Genomic DNA, 22738 nt, shown 5'->3' on the forward strand with positions numbered 1-22738 from the left:
ACTGCCTCCTTCATTGTAACAATCACTTGTCGAGGGTCAAAATGTTACGGCTGACGTAATTTCACCAGGAACAAAATGCTGAGAGACTTTAGCATTGCATAGAAGCAGCTTTGATCTCCGGGATGACCGTTGGAATACTACGTGGGCAGGGCACCAGGTGTGGAGGCAGACACCATGTAAGTATATACTTGTGACAGGAAGAGGGTGATGTAAATTGACACTGTGTCCATTTTCCCTCCCAGTCAGTCTTCTCCCCCAGGGGCTTGGCTGGCACCACCGTTGAGTCTGTCGGAACTACCCTGGACCGTCTGGTGAGCAGCCCCACACAAGAGCGTCCCTGCTGTGTGCAATATGCCACCCACCCTCCATCCAGTGCCAGGAGCCTGGAAGGGCCCAGTCGCATCCAAACACTCAGCATGGCATCCCGGCCGTAATCAGACAGAGACGCACGATAATTACAATTAACATCTTGAAGAGAGAAAAGAGATGCAGACGTCGCAGGGAAGTGGAGCATGCTCTTGTCTGCCGGCCAGTGGAAATGAAGCAGAGAGTAGGGTGAGAGGCCACTTCTCCAAAACTTCGCCTGCTTTTGTTCTCAAACCTGAGGGTGCTGCACTAAAAAAAAAAAAACATCTGCACCACACAATACATGATGTGCAGTTTAATTGCATACGTACCTCTACTAATTTGTATGTACGACTATATGTTACAAATCCTTAAAAAATAAAAACACTCATGGTAGTAAAAAGGTTGCATTTGTGTCTAACCCTGGTGAATTTCCACAAACATTCAAATAATGCAAATTGAAATTGTAAACTCATTAACACATGAAACTTGAAAATGCATGGTGTGGCATATTTGGACAAACCGTTTGTCTCACAAACACTGAGATTTTACGAATGAAAACTGGACACGGGGACCCTCATGGCAGACACCAGACACTGAAATGGGGTAAAAGACACATGACAGAAGGACACAGCCAGGTTACATTTATACTAATAAAAACAGATGATAACAATCAGAGTAATCAGGATCACAAGAGAAGGCAAACGTGAAATCCAGGGCCATGACACTATCACCTTCTGGATGCCATAAATAAGGGGCTTGCATTATACTCCTGCTATGTCTTCTCATAAAAAAATGACAGCCAGTGCAGCTGCAGAAATACAAATAAGCCAGCCAAATTGAAAGTGTGAAGTAATTGTCATTGTGGAACACTGCAGCAGACCACATGGTGCACACAAAGAAAGTGGCAGTTCTTTGGCGGTTCGGGATTTGAACCGGCAACCTTCCGATTACAGGTCTGTTTCCTTACCAATTTTAGACAATTTGCCATGATCTGCGAATGACATTTGGAACACAACACAATTCTTACTTTGTGCGAATAAAATGAAATGACATGCAAAAACACAGGCTTATCGGTAAGCTGCTATAACCTCACGTCTCCATGGGAGAAGTAAATAAACAATAATAACGCCATAAAAACACACCTCAAAAAAGGCCTATTTTACTCATCGCCAGGAGCAGCCACATGGCCACAGTCAGGTCTGTTCCTGCGTCATTAAACATTCTTTCTACTTCTTTCTTTCCTTTTCCCTCCATTTCTCTAACACCTTTTTTTTTTGCCCTCAACTCTTCGGGCCAACTGCAGCTGATCAATAGCCAGCTTGCTCTTTGTAAAAATCTCTCTCTTTCATTCGTTTTGGTCTTTGCTGCAACACAAAAAAAAAAAAAAAAAAGCCCTTGATGCCTCATTTGAATTATCAATTAAGCCTCCGAGCGAAGGCGTCCGCTAGGATCGGGGCGAGGGGAGACGGGGACGATTTTTGGGAGGCGTCTGACCTGCAACGATGACACGCAGCTGGGAAATTATGTGTGATCACGGAGTCTGCTTCCTTCCCAGAGGGTCCCGTCGAAGTTCCATCAAATCATTAAACGCTGACAAGCCCTGCAGCTGGAGCAGCATTGATCTCATTTTAAAGAGATGTGGGTTCAGACTTCATTAGCCTGGTTAGTGCTAAGCTGCTTTGCGCCAGCACAGGCGTGTCTTAGTGGGGGAAGATACTGTCCATGGATTTTTTTTAATTTTTTTTTTTATGATGAGCGAGCCAGAAAGTTCGGGTAGAAAACGGCTGAGTGTGTGAACCCTGGCACGTTCCGACAAGGGAAATGGGGAAGCTTTCGGGGGCGCATTTGAATGACAGAGTCTTTACAAAGCGTATTGATGAGCAGGAGAATCAATTAACTTGTGTTGTGATTAATCGATTATCGCGGTGGCCGATCGGCAGGCGGAGTGCTTAACCGCGCTCTCCCCGCCGGGGCCTCGCGGCTGTAAAGGATCGGCTTTGACCTCTGCTGCGTTCGCCGCGGAGATAATGCCCCTTAATTCCCTATTTGTCTGGATTGAAAAAGCGCCTTCAGGGCTATCATACTCACAGAGCGCCACACAGTTTGCTCGCCGCACCGATTCAGAGCACATCATTACATATAATGTTTTCTTTAAGTTTCAACAGCTCAACTGTAGTACTGTACTGGCCCAAAATTAATTTCCTTTAAATGCACCTGAAAAAGTGGTGTCATGTTAGACCCAATCAAAAAATGTGGTGTCGTATCGAAGACAAATAAAGAGAATAAAATCGTTTTTTTTTATCAACAATCTTTGACTTCCTCATTCACCCAACACATCCACATTCATCCAACACCCTCCCCCAGCCCTTCATCTCTTTCCAGCTTGTCTGCTCAGGCCCGGGGTTGGCTAAGCTACACCCACTCCTCCCTGCGGATGGCCAATGACGGATGGGTCTGTAAAATTCTGATTTGATTCGGCCCATTTGATAAATTCATCGCTGGCATTTTGAAATCAAAATGAGAGGAACGTCTCCAAGAGACAATTTTTCCAGAGGACGCGCCATAAATACACTTCATTTGACTCAGGGAGGGAAAACAGGGGAGGTGGAGGGAGAAAGAGTGAGGCAGTAGAAAATGTTGAAGGAGTGACACTAGGAGAAATACTAGATCAGAATTGAAGAGATGGTTGTAAAAATGAGTGGGAAGGGAAGAAGACTGAGCATTAAAAAGAGAAGCCAAAATTTTTGAAAAAAGTTTTGAAAAGGCAAATAAGATACAAAAGAGGATAAGATGAATTAGAAATTAGTTAGTTAGGACTGTCGAAATTAACCCATTAACTGTTGTGATTACTATATATAATGCAAAATGTATCCTAGGCAGGAAGAGTAACCCTGGGTTTATTTTAGGGATGATTACGATGACATCTTTACATAATTTTTTTTTTGTGGAAATATGGTGGCTGTCTTTTGTCAGGCACAGAAATCAGGACAACCAGATGAAAGTAGGTAAATGTACACAATTCCACATTTTGATGCACAGTTTTTAGATGCATCTTCAAAACCAGCCCTTATGCATAACTTTAAATTGAACAATTGAGAAATTCACCAACTTTAATGTCCATTTTATTTTATGTAATTTCATGTCTGCAGGGTATTTTATGAAAACTTGACACACAAGGTCCGAGCTACAAATGTGAGGCCATCCTCCTAACCAATAGATAAATTGCTAAATCAATTTCAATGTTCTAAATATACTTTTTAGAAAAATTGTGACATTTTTCCCCACAGTGTCACAATATTTTCAAAAGTTATTGATCACCACAGGCAAACATGTCAACATACACAACATAATGCTTTGTGAAAAATGCAAACAGGTGGATGCTTTTTGTTAAACATGACCTTCCATACTTCCATACTCTCCGGTAAGGACTGGTAGGGAGTCTGTTTGCTGAATGATTTGTGCGCTCTGTGTTGAAAGCCCGTCCCCTGGGAATCACCTCAGAGCCGACAGCCCTTACATCAGCATACGCCGAGCTACCGCGTAAAACCGCAGAGACTCAGTTCACCATTCCTGTTGCTCAGTGACAGGCTGAAATGCAGAGATCCCCTTAAAATGCTCAACATACATTAATCGATGCAAAAAATACTGTATCCTGAAGCCATCAATTCTATTCCAGATGAAAGCAGAATGCATCTTGCCCATGTTCAGATTGTAGGTGTTGCAAGAACATTTGAAATACATGCTTGGGTGACCATTCCTGAAGCCCAGAATAGATAAGTATTCAGACTGGTCAGAATCTGTGAATGCTACTATTGAGTTTGTATAATACAGATGGTCCATCTGGTGGGCCAGTGCTCTTTTCTGTGATGTATCTATAAATCTGTGTTTGCCCAGCATGTTCTCCAGCGCTAGCTGTAAATCTGTACTTGTGCTGCTTGTTCTCAAATGCAGGACATAAATCTGTAGTCGAGCAGTTGTGCTCTCTGTTGCATGTAGCACATTTGTAGACATTTTATGGCTCAAAGGCATCGAAACCCTAATCTCAAGTATACATAATGAATGTATATTCATCAGCCAATGCAATGACATAGATTTTTGCATGGATTTGTTGGTGTGTATTCATAATAGATGGGGTGTCATGGAAACAATCAACATACTTTTACAAATGAGACAGCAGGCAATTAAGTAATTACAGGAATTAAGGGTTTGTGTGTTTATGCACATGTGTGGTTGAGTGTTTTGCGCATGCTTGTGATTATATATATATATGTTTGTGTGTGTGTGTGTGTGTGTGTGTGTGTGTACTGTGTGTAGTTATGTGTGTGTGGTGTTCCTCTCAACCAGAAACACAAAGGTTGGGGGAACGGGTGGTTGACTTGATATAAGGCCTATCAGGGTCCCTGTTCCCCCCAGTCCTTCAACAGCTACACTTCAGGAAGCTTTATGGGCCTGACTGACACCACCCAGCTGATTCTGCAATAAACAAGCATGTACTTTGACTCTGTGTGTGTGCTTTTGTGCATATGTGCACTTCATATATAAATATTGTTTACATCTTATTGCATCCAACAAAGAGAGAAGTACTAAAAAACACTAAATAAACATCCACCATCACAAACATCCATATATCTATCATGTGAACTCAAAACAACCCACTAAAGGATTTTCTGGAAACTGGAAGTTTTACAGAAGCATGCAGTTGGTCATTTTCAGTTCACCTAACCAGCATTTCTTTGGACTGCAGAAGAACTGGAGCACCCTGAGGAAACCCCATATGCACATGGGGGCACATTTGTGGCATAGAGAGTCTGGGTTTCCTGGTTACAAGTCAGCTATAATAGTCTCTTCCCAGAAGTTGAAAAAAGCCTGTGATGGTGAATGTGTGCTCATGAAGTGCATTTGCGGGTAGAAGTGTAGTAGAGCGTAGGGGTTCATCTGTGCACATGTCTCTCTCTTCATTTACATGTGAGTTACTCTGGCAAGTAGGTGTGAAGCGTTCCTGATAAGTTAGAAGCACGGAGAATGTACCGAGGGAACAGGGTCAGTGCCGAGTTTCGAACACACTTGGGTAAAAGGAAAAGCTGCTGATTGGCTATTGTGTTCCTCTCCCTTGCAATTACTGGGCACACCAGCAGCGCACTCATGGCCCTTCAAATGACAGGGTTCATGTCTTCCAAAATTATATAAACTGACGGCATGCCACAAAAGGGAATAAAAGCCCGCAGATGAGCCTGGATGAGGTGTGTCCAGCAGGGAGCTGGTGGTAATCGGTTGTTGTAACCTGAGCTGAGAGGTGCATAATGAGTTTTCCTCTGCACTGGGAAGGAAAAAAATGATGGGATTTGTCAAAAAAAAAAAGAGGCGTGTACCGCTGTCCTCCAAACCCCTCAGCGGCAATCACTCTCTTTCATGTTGATGGGACACCGCTGCTATTGACACTCATACCCCTTTGTGCATGTGTGTGGTGGTACTCAAACAGCGGTGTTGTCCATCTTACACGTATTACAAAAGCAACATACACACACACACACACACGCACACACACACACACACACACACACACACACACACACACACACACACACACAGCGTTTGGTCTTACCTCCTCCTGAAGATAGTATGGTATCTGTAGAAGAATGAGGCAGAGAAAATAACATGAGTGTAATGACAAAACAGCATGGGTGCACACTGGCACATTATTAAAAAAACAACTGTCTGCTATGTTGAAATTATTTGATTAGATAAGGATTTATTTTTGTACTTTTGATCAATGTGATAATTAGCAAAATATTGTGCACCCTCTCCTGTGACCAGTGCCAGCAACTCTCTGGTGTGTCTGTTGGTGCGTGTGCCATTTTGGTGCCTGTGCCATTTTGCAAAATTGCGTGATTCTACACTTGTGTAACTATCCATTGCACCACATTTAAGGACCCATGGTGAGTTTAGGTAACTGGAACTTTTTTTTACTAATTTGTTTTAACATAATTTTCAGTGAATAGTTCAAAGTGAATTAAACAATTAAAAACAATTAAAAACATTAATTGTTTCTATAGCGCCTCGCATGACGGAAATTTCACATCCAATCACTGAGCAATTGGAATGCTTTGCATGTTTTTGCATGTTTTGAAGCCATGATGGTAGGTGGAGAAACCTTTCCCCTTATGATGCCTTATTTACACCTATCACCATTTCTAGCCATTGCAGGACCATAGACATCTGCACTGTAGTGTGTTGTATACTGTTTATTTGCCGGACCATATGATATACAATCATCAGACCACTGAAAATAATAGATATAATGCTAGTCTACAATTTTATTAATGGAAAATAATTGTACTTTGCATGTAGCTTTGATTCTGATTCTCACCAATAAAGGAGACATTTACATTTACATTTACACCATTTATCAGACGCCCTTATCCAGAGCGACTTACAATCAGTAGTTACAGGGACAGTCATCCCCCCTGGAGAAACTTAGGGTTAAGTGTCTTGCTCAGGGACACAATGGTAGTAAGTGGGATTTGAACCTGGGTCTTCTGGTTCACAGGCGAGTGTGTTACCCACTAGGCTACTACCACCCACCAACTACCACCAATTTAAGCACCTTCCATACAGACCCACACACACACACACACACACACAAAAAAAACTAAATCAACAGCTCAACTGAAAGATGAGGGCAGCGACGATAGGGAGGAGCGAGTCTGAACAGGCCAAGCACCCAAGACGATACAGAGCAAGGACAGGTCAGGATGAACTCGCGTGAGATTCCACTGAGATCGAGCCTGCTTGCAAATTCAGTGAGAGAAAGTGGCCAGAACTCCACACACATATTTCTGAAATGGATGGGAGTCGAGGACAGGACCGCATGAGGAATAGTCAGGAATAACAGTCAATTATTGTAAATCTAAAATATTTACAAGGACATCCATTTTTGGTTTATTGAATGAAGCTCTGCCCACCACCCAAGGGAAAGGGAATAATTGAATCCTCCTGGATTTGTGGAAGGTTGTAAAGGAATGGGGAGATAATCCCCTGCTTTGCCTAATTGGCAGAATAAAGATGGCCTCCATTGTGTCCAGCCTGCCGGCATTCATCAAAGCAGCGCTGCGTGTGATTGGAGGGTGGTTTAGGGCTTCTGCTCTGGTTTTACATTTATACATCGTTTAGAGAAATACGGTGACTGAACATTATTATGACTCCCACCTGACCTGCCCTCAGTTTCACACAAGGAGTTTGGCTGTGAGGAGTTACCCTTAGAGCATCTGTGATGTGACGATAAAAAGTAAAGCCTCCATAAAGCTTGTCTCTGTAATCCTAGTGACAGTCAGAGAGCAGACGACACTTCCAACAAGATTTATTTTGGCAAGTGCACAACACTGAGGCCAGAGCTGAGACACACTGCACTTTCATCCAGTTTATTACAGGTATAGAGAGCTGTGTCCATCCTGTAAACCAGGGTTCTCCAATACTAATCCTGGAGGCCACTCATTCTGCAAAGTTCTACTCTCATTTAACAAACCTGATTCAACCCTCAGCTTATTACCACCCGATTCCGGAGTTGTATCAAGTGTGGTGGATCAGGGAAAAAGTAATCTGTGCAGGGCCAGTGCCCTTCAGGGCTCAAAACCAATTGATAAAGTGTATTGTATATTGCAATTAAACTGGAAAACTAAAGAACCAAAGCAACACAACAATGGCGTACACTAACAGCAGTAAGACTCCAGTTGCCAACGCCACACCCAGCTACAGCCTTGACTTTTGATACTGGCAATTAAAGGCAATGATTATCTGCTGGAATTAAGGGAGGATGCTGGGATCAGTGTATATGATCAATATGTTAAGATAACGAAAATGTGTTATTGTTTATTGTGACTAGATAAAAAGTACTAAATGTAATAATAATAATAATAATAAACCAGACACATTTGTCAGAAATTCAAATTCTGCTCAGCATTCAGCATAATAAACAGTAAATACATGAATAGCACTATTATTCTAAATTCCTTATAGTTCTCTGCAGGCTATGCCATTCATTAACTGTACTGTAGGCTGCAAAACAATGACCAGACAAAATCATTACTCCTGCTGGAGTAAAACCCACTGGCTGGCATTGTGATCCATGTTGCTCTTACATTTACTGTACCAAACAAAAATCCATATTGGTCTTTTAAATCATTGTGTCATTATCTCAATTTCTGGTGCAGGTTCAGATGAGACATAAACAAAGCAACACAGAGTGGTGGTGGCCTTGAACTACCTTGATGTAAAAGTAAATAGCTTACTTTCGCTTGAGTCTTCAGTTGTCTATTCCTATTTTCATACAACAGGCACAATTTGAGTAGTCATATTCACTACCTGTGGATAATGTTATTTAATCTGATGTAATCTTAACAAATGTAGTAGTGTGACCACAATTCATTACAATGAGCACAGCACCCGACTCAAAATACACAACTGTCATGATCCGGACCGGCAGGGGTTACTCCGGATCCGGAGTCCGGACTGGAGTTTCATGTTCGTCTTGTGTAATGTTCCCTGATCGTATTCACCTGATGTATATTTATATAATTATATAAAACTACCCTGTTCGTGTCTGTTCGCATATAAGTCTTATTGCATAGCTATATCTGGTGGCGATAGGTACAGTACAGGCCAAAAGTTTGGACACACCTTCTCATTCAATGTGTTTTCTTTATTTTAATGAGATTCTCACTGAAGGCATCAAAACTATGAATGAACACATGTGGAGTTATGTACTTAACAAAAAGTGGAGACCTGGCGACCACAGTCACTGGACCTGAACCCAATCGAGATGGTTTGGGGTGAGCTGGACCGCAGAGTGAAGGCTAAGGGGCCAACAAGTGCTAAACACCTCTGGGAACTCCTTCAAGACTGTTGGAAAACAATTTCAGGTGACGACCTCTTGCCAAGAGTGTTCAAAGCAGTAATCAGAGCAAAGGGCGACTATTTTGAAGAAACTAGAATATAAAACATGTTTTCAGTTATTTCACCTTTTTTATTAAGCACATAACTCCACATGTGTTCATTCATAGTTTTGATGCCTTCAGTGAGTATCTACCAATGTAAATGGTCATGAGAATAAAGAAAACACATTGAATGAGGAGTGTCCAAACTTTTGGCCTGTACTGTACAAGACATGATGTGCACAATGCTCTGATACCAGCTGGTAGCGTTTTCAACCATCAAGGACCAACAAACGAAAGCAGCCTAGACTGCTATCTGTTTTGAGTATGGCAATGGTGGCCTAGCAGGTAAGGAAGCGAACCCATAATCAGAAGGTTGGCGGTTTGAATCTGAGATGCCACTGAGCAAAGTACCATGCCCACACACTGCTCCCTGGGCGCCTTTCAAGGCATTCTATAAGGCGATAGGTTAAATGCAGAGAACACATTTTGTTATCTGAACAGTGTGCTATGCTTGCTGTGCATCATAAGTATAATCACTTGACAATCAATCAAAATGAATTTGGTTTGACAGTGTCACACACCCACATCTGCAAACTCATACACTGTTAGAAATTCAGAGATAAGCAGTTCCATCATTATTATAGCAAGACTCAAAACTGTTTTTTAATATATATTTTTGCATTCATGCAACAAAAGATGAAAGACAAGGAGGTGGTTGCTGTAATTTCATTTTAAACACTCAGGAATCAGCACCACAAACAGCCCCTCTTTATTATTCACCACACCACAGACAGTCAGTCCCAACCTTTCATCAGCCAAAATGAATCTTTAGAGTGACAACACCTCAAAGTAACTGTAATTCTATTTTTTTTATACATTATCCAGCCGCATCGTCACATCGGCTGCTGTGGGAACAACATGTAATCATACAGAAGCAATGCATGATCATGGACCTGAGTCGGATCTGCAGACATCACACAGTGCCAAGGGATTCATAAAGTATTGCATGATAGCAGAATAAATGCAAGGTCTTGCTGGGTGATCTCAAAGACAAACCCACTGATCCAGGGCTGCATTCCCTGTTTGAGTGGATGGATGCAGTGCACATCTGCTCTGCGTGCTGCTAGGGGTTCAACTGAAATCTCACCGTTGTTTCTTATACAAGTCCAGTGTGCATGAGTGTATTTTTTACATTAAATGATAGATGTCCATAAATAATCCTTTCTGATTATTATTATTATTAATAATAACAACTGCAACAATACCAGTCTGTTTGTGTGTGTGTGTGTGTGAGAGAGAGAGAAAGCTGCTGTGTTGCGCAGCTGGCACGTTTGTTGCTGTAGGGACTCAGCTTCTCTGAGGCTCAGCTGCACCACCAACTCCTTCACAACCCCCTCCAGCTCTGAAACTACAACAACCCCCCCGCCCAACACAACTAGACCACCTGCTCTGAGCACTGCTGCCTGCTGACCATGCACACACACACACACACACACACACACACACACACACTGTTGCTTCGTCGCTGGTGGAAACTGTTGAGGTGAGACAAAGAAAGATAAAAAAAAACGAAAACTTAAAGTTGGTCATGTGATGTCGCACCTTCACTCTGAGGCTATATCCGCTTCTCCAGTGTCTGTAACATCTTTTCTGCAGGCAAGTTTCTGCAAATCCATCCATCAGCCAACAGTTTCACTTAGTCAGGACTTTAACACATGATGGTGAACTCGAGCTGAGATCACTATCCTGCTCTCATTATTTCTCTGTGAGCTACGCGGGATGCCAACACTGGCACTTGACCTATGGGAGATATCTGTCTACCCTGAGGTCACCCTAATAACGTATCTATATAGTCACTGCAACCCGAGCTGCTCTAGCGATATAGGTCAGAGGAGAGTACATAATTAATGGTAATGCTGGCTGACAGTAGCTTTTTTTTTTTTTTATTTGTGTTATTTCTTGGTCTGTTTTTTGACGCTGCGTTGTGGGGAGGCAGCGTGGTTGAGGAAAACATGCTCATTAAATAAATAGATGGCTGGAAAATGAATGAATTGAGGTGGAGAGGGTGAGGCAGAGCGAGAGGGAGAGCGGGGCTGTCGGAGGTGGCAGCACTCCTGCCGGAGAGACGAGCTGATGGGTCACTGTTTACCGCGGTAATAAGCCCCCGCCACTGTAGAGAATGTGTGTTTATGTCCATCTTTGGCTCATTTTGAGTGTATTTATATCTGTGTGTTCTTGTGGACAAAAGTGTATGTGTAGAGAGTGTTTCTGTATTGAATACTATACATTAATCTCACCACTACCGGGGCAGTGGTTAAGGAAGCGGCCCCGTAATCAGAAGGTTGCTGGTTCGAATCCTGATCTGCCAAGGTGCCACTGAGGTGCCACTGAGCAAAGCACCGTCCCCACACACTGCTCCCCGGGCGCCTGTCATGGCCGCCCACGGCTCACTCAGGGTGATGGGTTAAATGCAGAGGACAAATTTCACTGTATGCACTGTGTGCTGTGCTGCTGTGTATCACGTGTGACAATCACTTCACTTTCACTTTCACTTTTCACATTCAGGCAGTTATATTTTATTTTTGTCATGCCAAACAAAACAGTGATGATTAATAAACTGAAAAGAACTCAGGCACAATGGCAATAAACATAAAAAGAACTAATGTGGCATGACCATCTACCTAAAACAGAACAAAGCAGGACGAGTGAGGGAGAAAACCAACGTATAAAAGGTTCTAATCCCCCATGCCAAACAAGCATCAGATGGGGGACTTGCAGCACTCGATCCAGCTCTTTTATCACCATCGTCTTTAATTAGCTCAACATTTAGGCTGTTTTAGACACATATAATGATTTAAAAATCAATTCTGGGTTGTTTTCCCCATGGGTGTTTTTTATTGTAATCAATAATATTTGAAAACTTAATCAGGGCAATAAATGTAATTTATTATGTAGAACTGGGGAAAATCATTCCAAAATTTTTTTTTTCAGAAAAAAATAGTTCTCTTCTTGCTATAATCATTCCAATGAAACCCAAGCCACCAGCCTTTATTGAGGATCTGTTAATGTTGATTTTCAGAGCATCCACCATAACAATCGTATTGAACCAAAGCCTTCATACCTCGGAGGTGGTGATATAGCAGGGAATTTTAGGTGGTCGCTATCTGCTATGATATTACTGTGGATCAGTTCCTGTGGTTCAACAAGAACACATTCGTACCTAACACACAGTCACTGCTGAAGATAATATCTGGGAGGCTGTGTTACATGAAGATAATGATTTTTAGTGTGAGATGCATGCACACAGCCCCATCGGGAAGCTGCCTGTCACCTCCCATTGACTCTGTTAAGTTGTGGCCTTATAACAGGCCATCCTGGGAGCTGCTTTAATTAAACTAAATAAACTCAGTTCGATTTTGTACCAGTCATGAACTAAAGAGTACTCACTGTTCACCGCCTATATATGAAATATGCATCAGCATTGAGCTGCCTCACCAGCGTGCTGAGAGAGAGCGTGTGTCATTGTGCATGGTAGTCATGCACTGGAAACGGAAATTTTGTTTTAGAACTTGCAAATTGAGCCCCCCCCAAAAAAAAAAAAAAAAAAAACTTCAAAGGAATCCATCACTGCATATGGGGAACACCAACTGACAAAACCTCCACCCGATGTGAAAAAGAACTAAAAATAACATGACAGATATGACTTTTGTTGAAAGTTTATTTTGACTTTATGGCTGAAACTGGTGTTTGTGTAGCGCTTGTGGACCTTGTTTGGTGATGTGAACTATTCTCAAGGTTTGCATAAATGGGAAAAAACTACCCCTTTTGTTTGTGTATAATTGTTGGAACCTGGAACATGATCTAATGATGTTTTATAGATAGATGTTCTAATGCACTACCTACACTGTATCACAAGTGAAAGTGAAGTGATCGTCATTGTGACACACTGCAGCACAGCACACGGTGACACAACGAAATGTGTCCTCAGCTTTTAACCATTACTGTTGGTGAGCAGTGGGCCAGCAGCCATGACAGGAGCCGGGGAGCAGTGTGTGGGGACGGTGCTTGCTCAGTGGAACCTTGGCGGTAGGGGATTCGAACTGGCTACCTTCCTTACCTTCTAGGCCACCACTGCCCCATACCAGCATAATGTGCCAGCATCATTAAAGATTGTGTTGCTTTGTCTTTGACCTTAGATGAACAAACCCCATGCTTATCCCACAGTGCTGCAAGCCAGTTTGAAATTGTGCACAAATCTTTCAGCAAGGGGAGAATTGACTTCTGAGGTCCAATGAAAGGGGGATATGAGCCCATGAAGTCCCAAATAACTACTTATTATATAAACTGTATACTTAACCCCAGCATCATATTCTAAAATCAAAGAACTGGTAATGAAAATTCAATCTAATTATCTAATTGAGAAGCTGTCCATGCACAGCTTAAGCCAGTTAATGCACCCCTGATAAAAATGTAGATGTGCATGGCTCACACCAAAAAAAATTATGCAGCACTTACAGCCTGGACGTGGCATGTCTCCCACAGTTCTTGAATTTTTCAGCGCACCAGAAATATTTTATGTCTGGAAGATTTTTGTGCTGAAACCTCGAGCAGTGTCTACATGCTGCTGCGGCACACGGTACAGCGCAGCTCCCCCGGCCTGCCTTCCTGAATGTTGCACCTGCTTCAATTCAGAAGACAAACTAGGTGTGAGGCCAAGATTCATCCCATGGAAGCCTGCAAAGCAAGAGCTTGCTCGCTCCACACACCTAGAAGTTCTCTGTGGTGCCAATTACAGGCGGCTGGTGCACCCTCTGTGTGGGTTCGGGGTTCTGGGCAGCCAAGCCGGTGTTTGCCAGTCTTTTATCTGTTAACCCCACAGTTTGGACTGTTTACCTGCAACTCTAGAAATAGCTTTTTTTTTTTTTTTTTAAAGCTATCTATATTTAAAGCTATCTATATTTCATAAACTGACAAGTAATAAAACAACACTGCAACTGGTCATAAAATGCTTAACCTATTATCCAGGGTCCAAAGAAAGAAGAATAAAAAAATTAACACAATTTTGGGAAACCAAAAAAATAAATAATAATAATAATCAACGGAAAGCAGAAGTCCATTCTGGGGTTCTTTACATCAATCAGGTTATGGCACGGTACCGTAAAGGCTACTTGATAAGTCTAAAATGTATTTCACCACAGCCCTAAGAAAAATTTTGGGAAATAAATATGTTTAATCTCTGTTCTCCTCTTGATATACTTTTTGTGTACTTTTTTTCTTTTTTAGTTTTCTGTGTGCAAGTTTGTTTGCACTGTGACATTTATCGTGATTATTGTTTGCTTAGATGGCACTGGCTCCAGAGGTGTAAGCCTCTCAACAGTGCGTGGTAGCCTATTCTGCTTGTTAAGGCTGGTGTTTTGGCCCGTTGTGCAGCCCCGACTGCATCATGACGCCCGCTGCTCTTTCCTGACGCCTCCGGAGGGAAAGGTCACTGGCGGTGCTGATGACGAACCTCCATTTTCCACTGGAGGAGGCACTCAATTAAAAGCCAGCCAGAAAGTTCACAGCGGCAAGTCCATTCTACGGTAGAAATGCTACAAGAGAACATCAAATTAAAGTGCCAAGGGCTAGGAGAGGGCTACCGACGGCAAAGATGAGTACGTTGGCCAGATGATCTTTTAATCAGTGAGTCAAGAATATTAAAAAATTGATCTCACTGGGAGACGGGCATCTTAAGTCATGATGCTAAACAAACTACATATTCCATTCCTGTCATATCTTATTTTGGTCGAAACACAAATTGATAAATGATTCTGAACTTTTTTTTTTTCTTAGTATGTAAGAAACAGTGAAAAGAATCTGGAGATAAAGAGCGCTTTAATTAGATCTGTAGAATATGCGCAGCTCGCACTCACTCACGCTCATTATGAATTAATCATTGTCTATTAATGAAAACTGAAAACATTTACTGTGTGCACCATGGGTTCATTTGGATTAATTATTGTACTAATGCTGCAAAATGGAAACAGGCTCGAGTGAGATGCTGGTGTCTGGCAGAATGCACATTACTCGCTAGGCAACAGTTGTCAAGTGCTGTGATGGGCTCCTTTGGAGGAGGGGAAAAGAAAAGGAATCAAGGGAGATGAAATAAATGGAAATGCAGATGATTAATGCCAGATGCAGGCGAGAGGGAACAAAGCGTTATTGCAAATGCAAACGCATACTGTACGCACACATTCCTCAGGTACTGCTGCTATTGCAGAATAAAAGAATTAGCTTTGGCAGAGCGCATTCCAAGCTATGCATGCATGTACAATCAATTTGCACCAGTGCTGATTCAACTAGTTCCCTTAACATGCATTTATTTGGATCGTAAGCATCTGGATCGACCTGAAGGACCATGCAAATGTCAGCCTGGAACCCATGTGCCAACCTGTCACCCACCCACAGCACTGCAATAATACCACTGTTACACTATTTCCACACCTCGTGACAACTCACAACTCCTGGAGTCAGTATAGCCTGTCAATAGCAATTGCCTTGTGTCACTGGGCAGGGTCGATGCTAATAAAACTAACAAAAGGTGACTGAGACAAATTTAATACACATAAAAAAGCTGATTCGCTCAACACAATTACATTCCGGTGGTTATAGATGGGGGAGGTCATGCGATTTAGGATTGACAAGTTACGCATTCCAATTTCATAGGAGAAGAGTAAATCAAATAAAAATAAAATAAATCTGCCTGTAATTCACTTAGGGATATAGCTTATATCTTCGCTAAATAATGGATATTGTTAGGAATATTAAGGCCTATGGTGAATAGATTTTAAGAAATCGCCCCCCCCCCCCCCCCCCCTTCCCTTCCGCTATGTCTCTCCATCCACCTCTCTGCCAGCTCAGCCGCGCTGTGCAGTGTCAGTCCAGATGGCCCTTGATCAGGTATTAGAAGCGGGCAGTTGGGCATTCAAGTTGGTGGCCAGCAGGCATGCCGCCCACCCCACTGAAGTGCCCCACCGCCCCCCCGCTTTACTGTGAGTCTGGCCATTGTGGACTTCAGCCAGACTTGGTCATGATGGAGTCTAAGAAAGAGAGACGTTCTGGACAAAACGCTGTCAATGGAAGTCCTTCCGTAACCGCTAGATTCAGCATTTCACCTAGTGTGCATGCCCTTGGACTGCAGGAATCTGGAGAACCTGGAGGAAACCTGCGCCAACGTGTCAAATGTTGTGTGCACAGCCCAAATCGCTGTAGATATAGGACTTAAAAAGACAAGGTCTCTCCAACTTAAATCCCAGATTCTTTGTTCTCTTGTTCAGCAACAGGCAGAAATAAAAAAGGCGACAAGGGATGAGTCCTGACGATTTTCCTTGGAGGAAAAGCTCATGAGATTCAGACAGGGAGAAACAATGCATCTAAATAAGGTGACAGATGTTAATTTAAGCATGACTGTCTACACACGCACGCACGCACGCATGCACACAAGAAAACTCAAAAATCACACACCCACCTACCCCGCTAGGAAACATGACAGAGTCTAAACTGTGATTAACCAGTGTTGACAGAGCCAGATGTTGTTTAAAATGTTCAGGCTTGTTAAGGGAAGGAGAGAACATGCTCTTGTAGAATTTATAGAAGCCCCCCCCCCCCTTTTTTTTTTTTTCTTTAGCAAATGTCTGCTTGGAATCAGACTTCAGTAAATACGAGGGCATTTCCTACAAAGTCAGGCCGACAAACGGCATCTGTCATCCGGCACGTCTCGCTGGATGCGGCATCGGTACACCTGCAGACTCTCTGACTAAGAGGATGAGATGCCACGTCTCATTTTCAAAACGAAATACCTGAAAGTGGCATGTATTTATAATAGGGGAGACATGCCGCTTCTGCTGTCTGTCACCAGTGCTGTCCTGATCTACAGGCCTGACTGGCTGGATTTGTGCATTTCTGTGACTGTGCCATGCTGAACTGCAGATTTAATATATGTGATGAGCATGTTGATCACCTTGAGTGGTGCCTGCTATGGTCAGTTCGGTCTGAATTTACCCCCAGTGGGAATGTAGGACGGCATAGTAAGGCTTACAAAATGCATTTATTTACGTTATACATTGTACTTTACATTCACAGATCAGCCATTACATTATGATATCAAAACAGCCCGAAGCCAAGATACATTTACTTTGAGACTGACATTAGAAATTTGCTTTACCTCTGTTTGTTGTGCCCAGACTTCAGATAAAACTGATGGCTCCCTACTGTCAAACCTCATCAAGTAAAACAGTTGGCGCTCAGTGGCTGATTGTCTTATGTCCTTTTATGTCTACTAATCCTGGCTTTACTCTGCATTACCACAAGAGATCCATTCCTGTGCTGGACACACTTAAGGTAATTGTCCGAAGCAAAGCTAGCCGGGCCAATCAAATTTAGACAAAGCCAAAACAAGGCCTGTTTGCGAAGTGCCTGCGACAGATCACACTGCACTGATTACACGACACAAGTGTGAAGCTTTTAAGCAAATAGCAGTTGTGTTTGATTACTAAAATGGCACTGCAGAAAGTGAATGCAATCATTGCAAAAACCATTAAAACATTGTCATTAATGGTGCTGCTGCCAAAGCCATTAGGACCGACAGCAAGAAGGCTAACATAAAATATTAGGCCCAAGGCAAAAGCACCAGGAGATGTGGGAAAATCACTGCTGTAACTTTCTGAGCACACCGCAGCCAAATGGAGGTTCATAACAGCATTTGATCCCCGTATCTTGTAAGTAGAACATACAGGTTGGCAATAACACTAATGGCCCTGTCCTACAGCACACTGCCAGTAAAAACTCTAATAAAACTCCAAAATACATAGTCATTTACAATATTTTGGGGCCACTTTGCTTAGATTCAGTAAAAATATAGAAGACTAACCTGTTGTTCATCATGTTCCAACACTTTTGCTCCCCTAAAAAACTGAGTGGCTTTAATGTGAAATGTGATGTGTTGTGTTCCATGTTGTTTAACATATTTTTAGAACTATTTTTAGTAAAAGCCAGCAAATTAATCAAAAGACTCTGCTCTCTCTTTTCACATTCACCTTGTGCTCTCATACACAAATGTCTTAAATTACCAAAAATAAAAGGACAAATAAATCACTGGCCCTGCCGTTCCATGTGTTTCCCCCCTTAACACACTATATAATGGACACAACTGGTAAAAGTGATAAATGGTAATATCCTTAAAATTTTTTAATACTGTTGTCCAATTTTTACACAAGACTCTTGAAATGGGGCAGAGCTGGCCTAGTGGATAAAGAAGCCCCCCGTAATCAGAAGGTGCCACTGACCAAAGCAGCGTCCCCACACACTGCTCCCCGGGCGCCTGTCATGGCTGCCCACTGCTCACCAAGGGTGATGGTTAAAAGCAGAGGACACATTTTGTTGTGTGCACAGTTTGCTGTGCTGCAGTGTTTCACAATCATGGTGTATTCCAGATACATCATCTACTACCAACCCCACTGAAATCACAGTTTGCAAAAAAAAAAAAAAAAGAATTCTGTATCTGGACAGGCAGTGATTTCCGAAGTGATGTGGGAATAATGTGTAAATGTCTCCAAATCCTGTGAGTGAGCCTGTGATGGGCTGACAGACCCCTAGTAGGTAACTACACAGGCCTACACAGGCCTTTTCAGTGTTATTGACTGCTGATAAGAAGTACAGTCAGAATATACTTTTTTTATACTTTTCCTTCATGGCCAATAAAACTATGACTAGATTTCTGGTCAAATCCAGTGACATAATTTTTCAATTACAGCATTGTGATAACATCGTGTCATCAATGCTCATCTGAATTAAACTTTAATTTGGCGAGAGGGAAAGAATAGTGAGAGTCACCAGATAGCATGACAGGCTGAGAACATGAAGTGTGATCCACCTCAGCACAATCAGACTTCACTGCACGAGCTGGGGGGTAGGGGTCTGATAGGACCCGGCAGGATCCATGTTTCAAATGATGCCTACGCCCCCCACCACCATTGTCTCAGTGTGGCTCGAAAAGCTCTAATCCACCGAAATTTGATTTACTTAATCCACCACTGCAGCTCGGCCAAGCAGCAAATTGGAAGACACGCTCTGCACTATTATACAGACGTTAGCTTACTCTCTGCGTCCCCTCTCCATGTTTCACTCTGTGTGTGTGTGTGTGTGTGTGTGTGTGTGTGTGTGTGTGAGAGAGAGAATGTGTACAGTATCTGTGTGCAGTGCAGAGCATTTTGAACTTTATGAAAAAGCAATTGGCGTCTTGGAGGAAAAAGCTCCCAGTGGAACCCCACAGTGAGGTTCTTAAAAAAAGAAGCTGCCGGACTGCTCTTCAGTAAGCGGGTGGAAACACAAGAGCTCTTAGTGTGTCCTGCTGAGCTGCACTCTACAGCAGCACAACTGGCCACCTCACTGCTGAAGCCAGTCATTGTCCCCAAAAATGAGATAGGTCCACGTAAGTGAGTCCTGCGCTGGTCAAATTCAGTGTTCCCATTTCTGTTGAAACTGAAGGGCTTCCAGGCACACGAACAAAGCACAGACTCTGCGGGTGTATGTGTGCTCACAAGCATTAAAATGACACAGCGACAGCATTTTTAAAAATCTTATAGACATTGGTCTTGAAGAGCTGCAATCACGTAATTCACCTTCAGAACAGGGCAAAATGTCTTTACAGCATACACACAAAAAATCTGTACAGCTTGGCGAAGTTAATGCTGAAGTGAAGTGATTGTCATTGTGAAACACTGCAGCACAGCGCATGCTTTTAACCATCGCCCTTGGTGAGCAGAGCATGACAGGCGCCCGGGGAGCAGTGTGTGGGGACGGTAGCTACCTCAGTGGCACCTTGGCGGTTCACGATTTGAGCCTGCAACCCTTCGATTGAGTCTGCTAGGACTTGCGTTGGGAGTGGTGACATTGTATTTGTTTTAAGGTAAGGAAACTTTATGGCTCAAAACAAACTCAAGCATCTCTAAGCATAATCATCAATGTAGAAAGCTGACACGGTCTGGAAGTCACAAAAGACAGGGGAGAAACAGATGAGAAGATAGATGGATGGAAGGACAAATGGATTAATGAAAAGAGAACTGAGGGGGGCTCGCTATGATGGATAACTGCCACACATCCCTGTGGTGAAATTAATGGTTCTTGACTGAAGGGCTGCTTGTAAAAAGGGCTGACGACTCATTTGAATGGCACTGATGAGTCGTTTTATATGAGAGAATGCTGATAACTGCAGACTCAGGCAGCCCCAGCTGAGCTCTGTGCTGTAACAGATGAATAAAACTGCAGCTGAATGGGTAAAAAGAAAAATAAAGAAATAAAACAGAGCATCATACAACATCTCCTTCTCTCTCTCTCTCTCTCTCTCTCACACACACACACACACACACACACTCACAGACACACAAACATATACTACATGCATAACAGCAATGGGTTAATTACTTCTAACTCAACTTCTCAATGTCACTGCAACTTCTTTAATTGAAAACAGAGTCTGTCAACTGCACTAACTAATAGGGGTGTAGAAATTAATCATATGATTGATGTATCGTGACGCAGACGTGGAGGATTCTGCATCGAAGCAGTGCAGGACATTATGGATTATATCAAAATGACGTTGCTTAGTGATTTTCTGGTGGAAGCATAAAAATTCTTGTTAAAAAGTAGTGCTGGTAGTGACTGTGGCTGCCTGATCGAAGTACAGCGCCCCTCCGGGTAGGAGATTCATGCTATGTGGCACTTGGTGGCCTTGTTCGTGCGCTGAAACTTGTTGACCGCTGCAGGCCGTGACGTATTTTCTCACAACCAATGGAATTTAAGCAGACTGGCAGTCTTTCTGTGACTTCGAAGTACATATACGAAGCAGGAATGGAGAAAAATTGATCTTAACAGTGTCCAGAGATCTACAACACGACATTATAGTCGTACTGACGAATATTTTTTACACTGACCCCCACCAGCGAGTGCAGCGCGTGTCGTGTTTGGTCTGAAAGCGGCTTTAGATTTTTTCCAATGAGCAGGGAAAAAAGGTCTGTGTTCACCAGGGAAGGTTCACACCTCTACTAACTATAATAAACAAACAAATAAATAAATAATACATTTTTAAAATTTATTTATCCCCACCCCCAAACAGACTGTATATTGTTGTATGAGTGTCTGATCTGCTTATTCATGCTTGACGAATGAAGCTTAAAATAAGTTCACATTTAGAAAAATGTAATATTCTTTTCACCCTACCACAATCCATCCACTCATAATTAGAGTTTTTAACAATGAATAAGTTAATAAGCAAACACATGCTTCACCAGTTAAAAACACCATGCTTCACAAAGCGTCCCAGTCAAATGCCTTTTTGCCAGATCAGTTTTCCATTTAGTATCTGTTGTGACATCACGTGGTGGAGTATGTGTATGTTTGTGTGTATGTCTCTCTCGCTCTTTCTCTCTCTCTCTCTGTAATGTTGCACGGTGGCTCTTCATCAGCCATTGATTGAACTCCTCCCCCTTCCGGTCATGATTGGTGGGCTGTAATAGGGAAGAGGGCTCAAAATGATAAGGGGTGTTGATGAAGTGCAGAGAGTGTTGGTGTGACGCGAGAAGGAAGTGGTGTGAAGTGAAGGATTGTGACCAGAAGACAAGAATAATATAGACTCGAATCATGACTCAACTGACCAGACCTGTTTTGTGTGTCTTTTGTTGTTTACATGTCTTTGTTTGTAATAAACGGTTAGCCATAAGTGCAATTGCGTCATTTTGGAGCTACTGCTGTTAAGACCATGGACGTAACACTGTATAAGGCTTTATAGGGTTAGTGTCCCAGGCCCGCCAGGTGGCACCAGATCTTGTCTTTCCTCATTATCCTCATGTGTATTCCATTTACATCTAATTAGTATCCCCTTTTAAACCATTGCATCCCTCACTCTTGTGTTGCTTATTACTTGTGCACACCCCCATATGTACATCAAGTTTCCACACAGTTCAGACCATGCAAAGAGTTTAGTTTAGGTTTGTATTCAGCCCCTGTGCTCTTTGCTTTGTGTTCAATTATTAAAGTCACTGTCATGCAATTGTGCTTCCTGCATTTAATAATAATAAAGTGATTGTCACAAGTGATACACAGCAGCACAGCAAACGGTGCACACAGTGAAATTTGTCCTCTGCATTTAACCCATCACCCTGAGTGAGCAGTGGGCAGCCATAACAGGCGCCCGGGGAGCAGTGTGTGGGGACGGTGCTTTGCTCAGTGGCACCTCAGTGGCACCTTGGCGGCTCGGGATTCGAACCAGCAACCTTCTGATTACGGGGCCGCTTCCTTAACCGCTAGGCCACCACTGCCCTCCCATTTGCTTCATTGTAACAGAATGAGCAACTAAAGGAAAAAACACAGTTCCCACGACACTCCACACAGGGTTAATCGGCCAGCTCGCATCAGACTACATGTTC

General features: G+C 42.7%; 1 protein-coding gene across 1 annotated transcript in view; it reads right to left on the reverse strand.

Annotated features, from left to right (window-relative positions):
* Positions 1-22738, reverse strand: part of LOC114797992 (cadherin-4-like) — a 285019-nt gene that overhangs the window by 160206 nt on the left and 102075 nt on the right. Inside the window, exon 3 of the mRNA XM_028993348.1 lies at positions 5951-5974. Coding sequence (XP_028849181.1) covers positions 5951-5974 — 24 coding nt within the window. The remainder of the gene's footprint in view (positions 1-5950; positions 5975-22738) is intronic.

This window comes from Denticeps clupeoides, chromosome 10 (genome assembly GCF_900700375.1).
Source record: "Denticeps clupeoides chromosome 10, fDenClu1.1, whole genome shotgun sequence".
Lineage (NCBI taxonomy): Eukaryota > Metazoa > Chordata > Actinopteri > Clupeiformes > Denticipitidae > Denticeps > Denticeps clupeoides.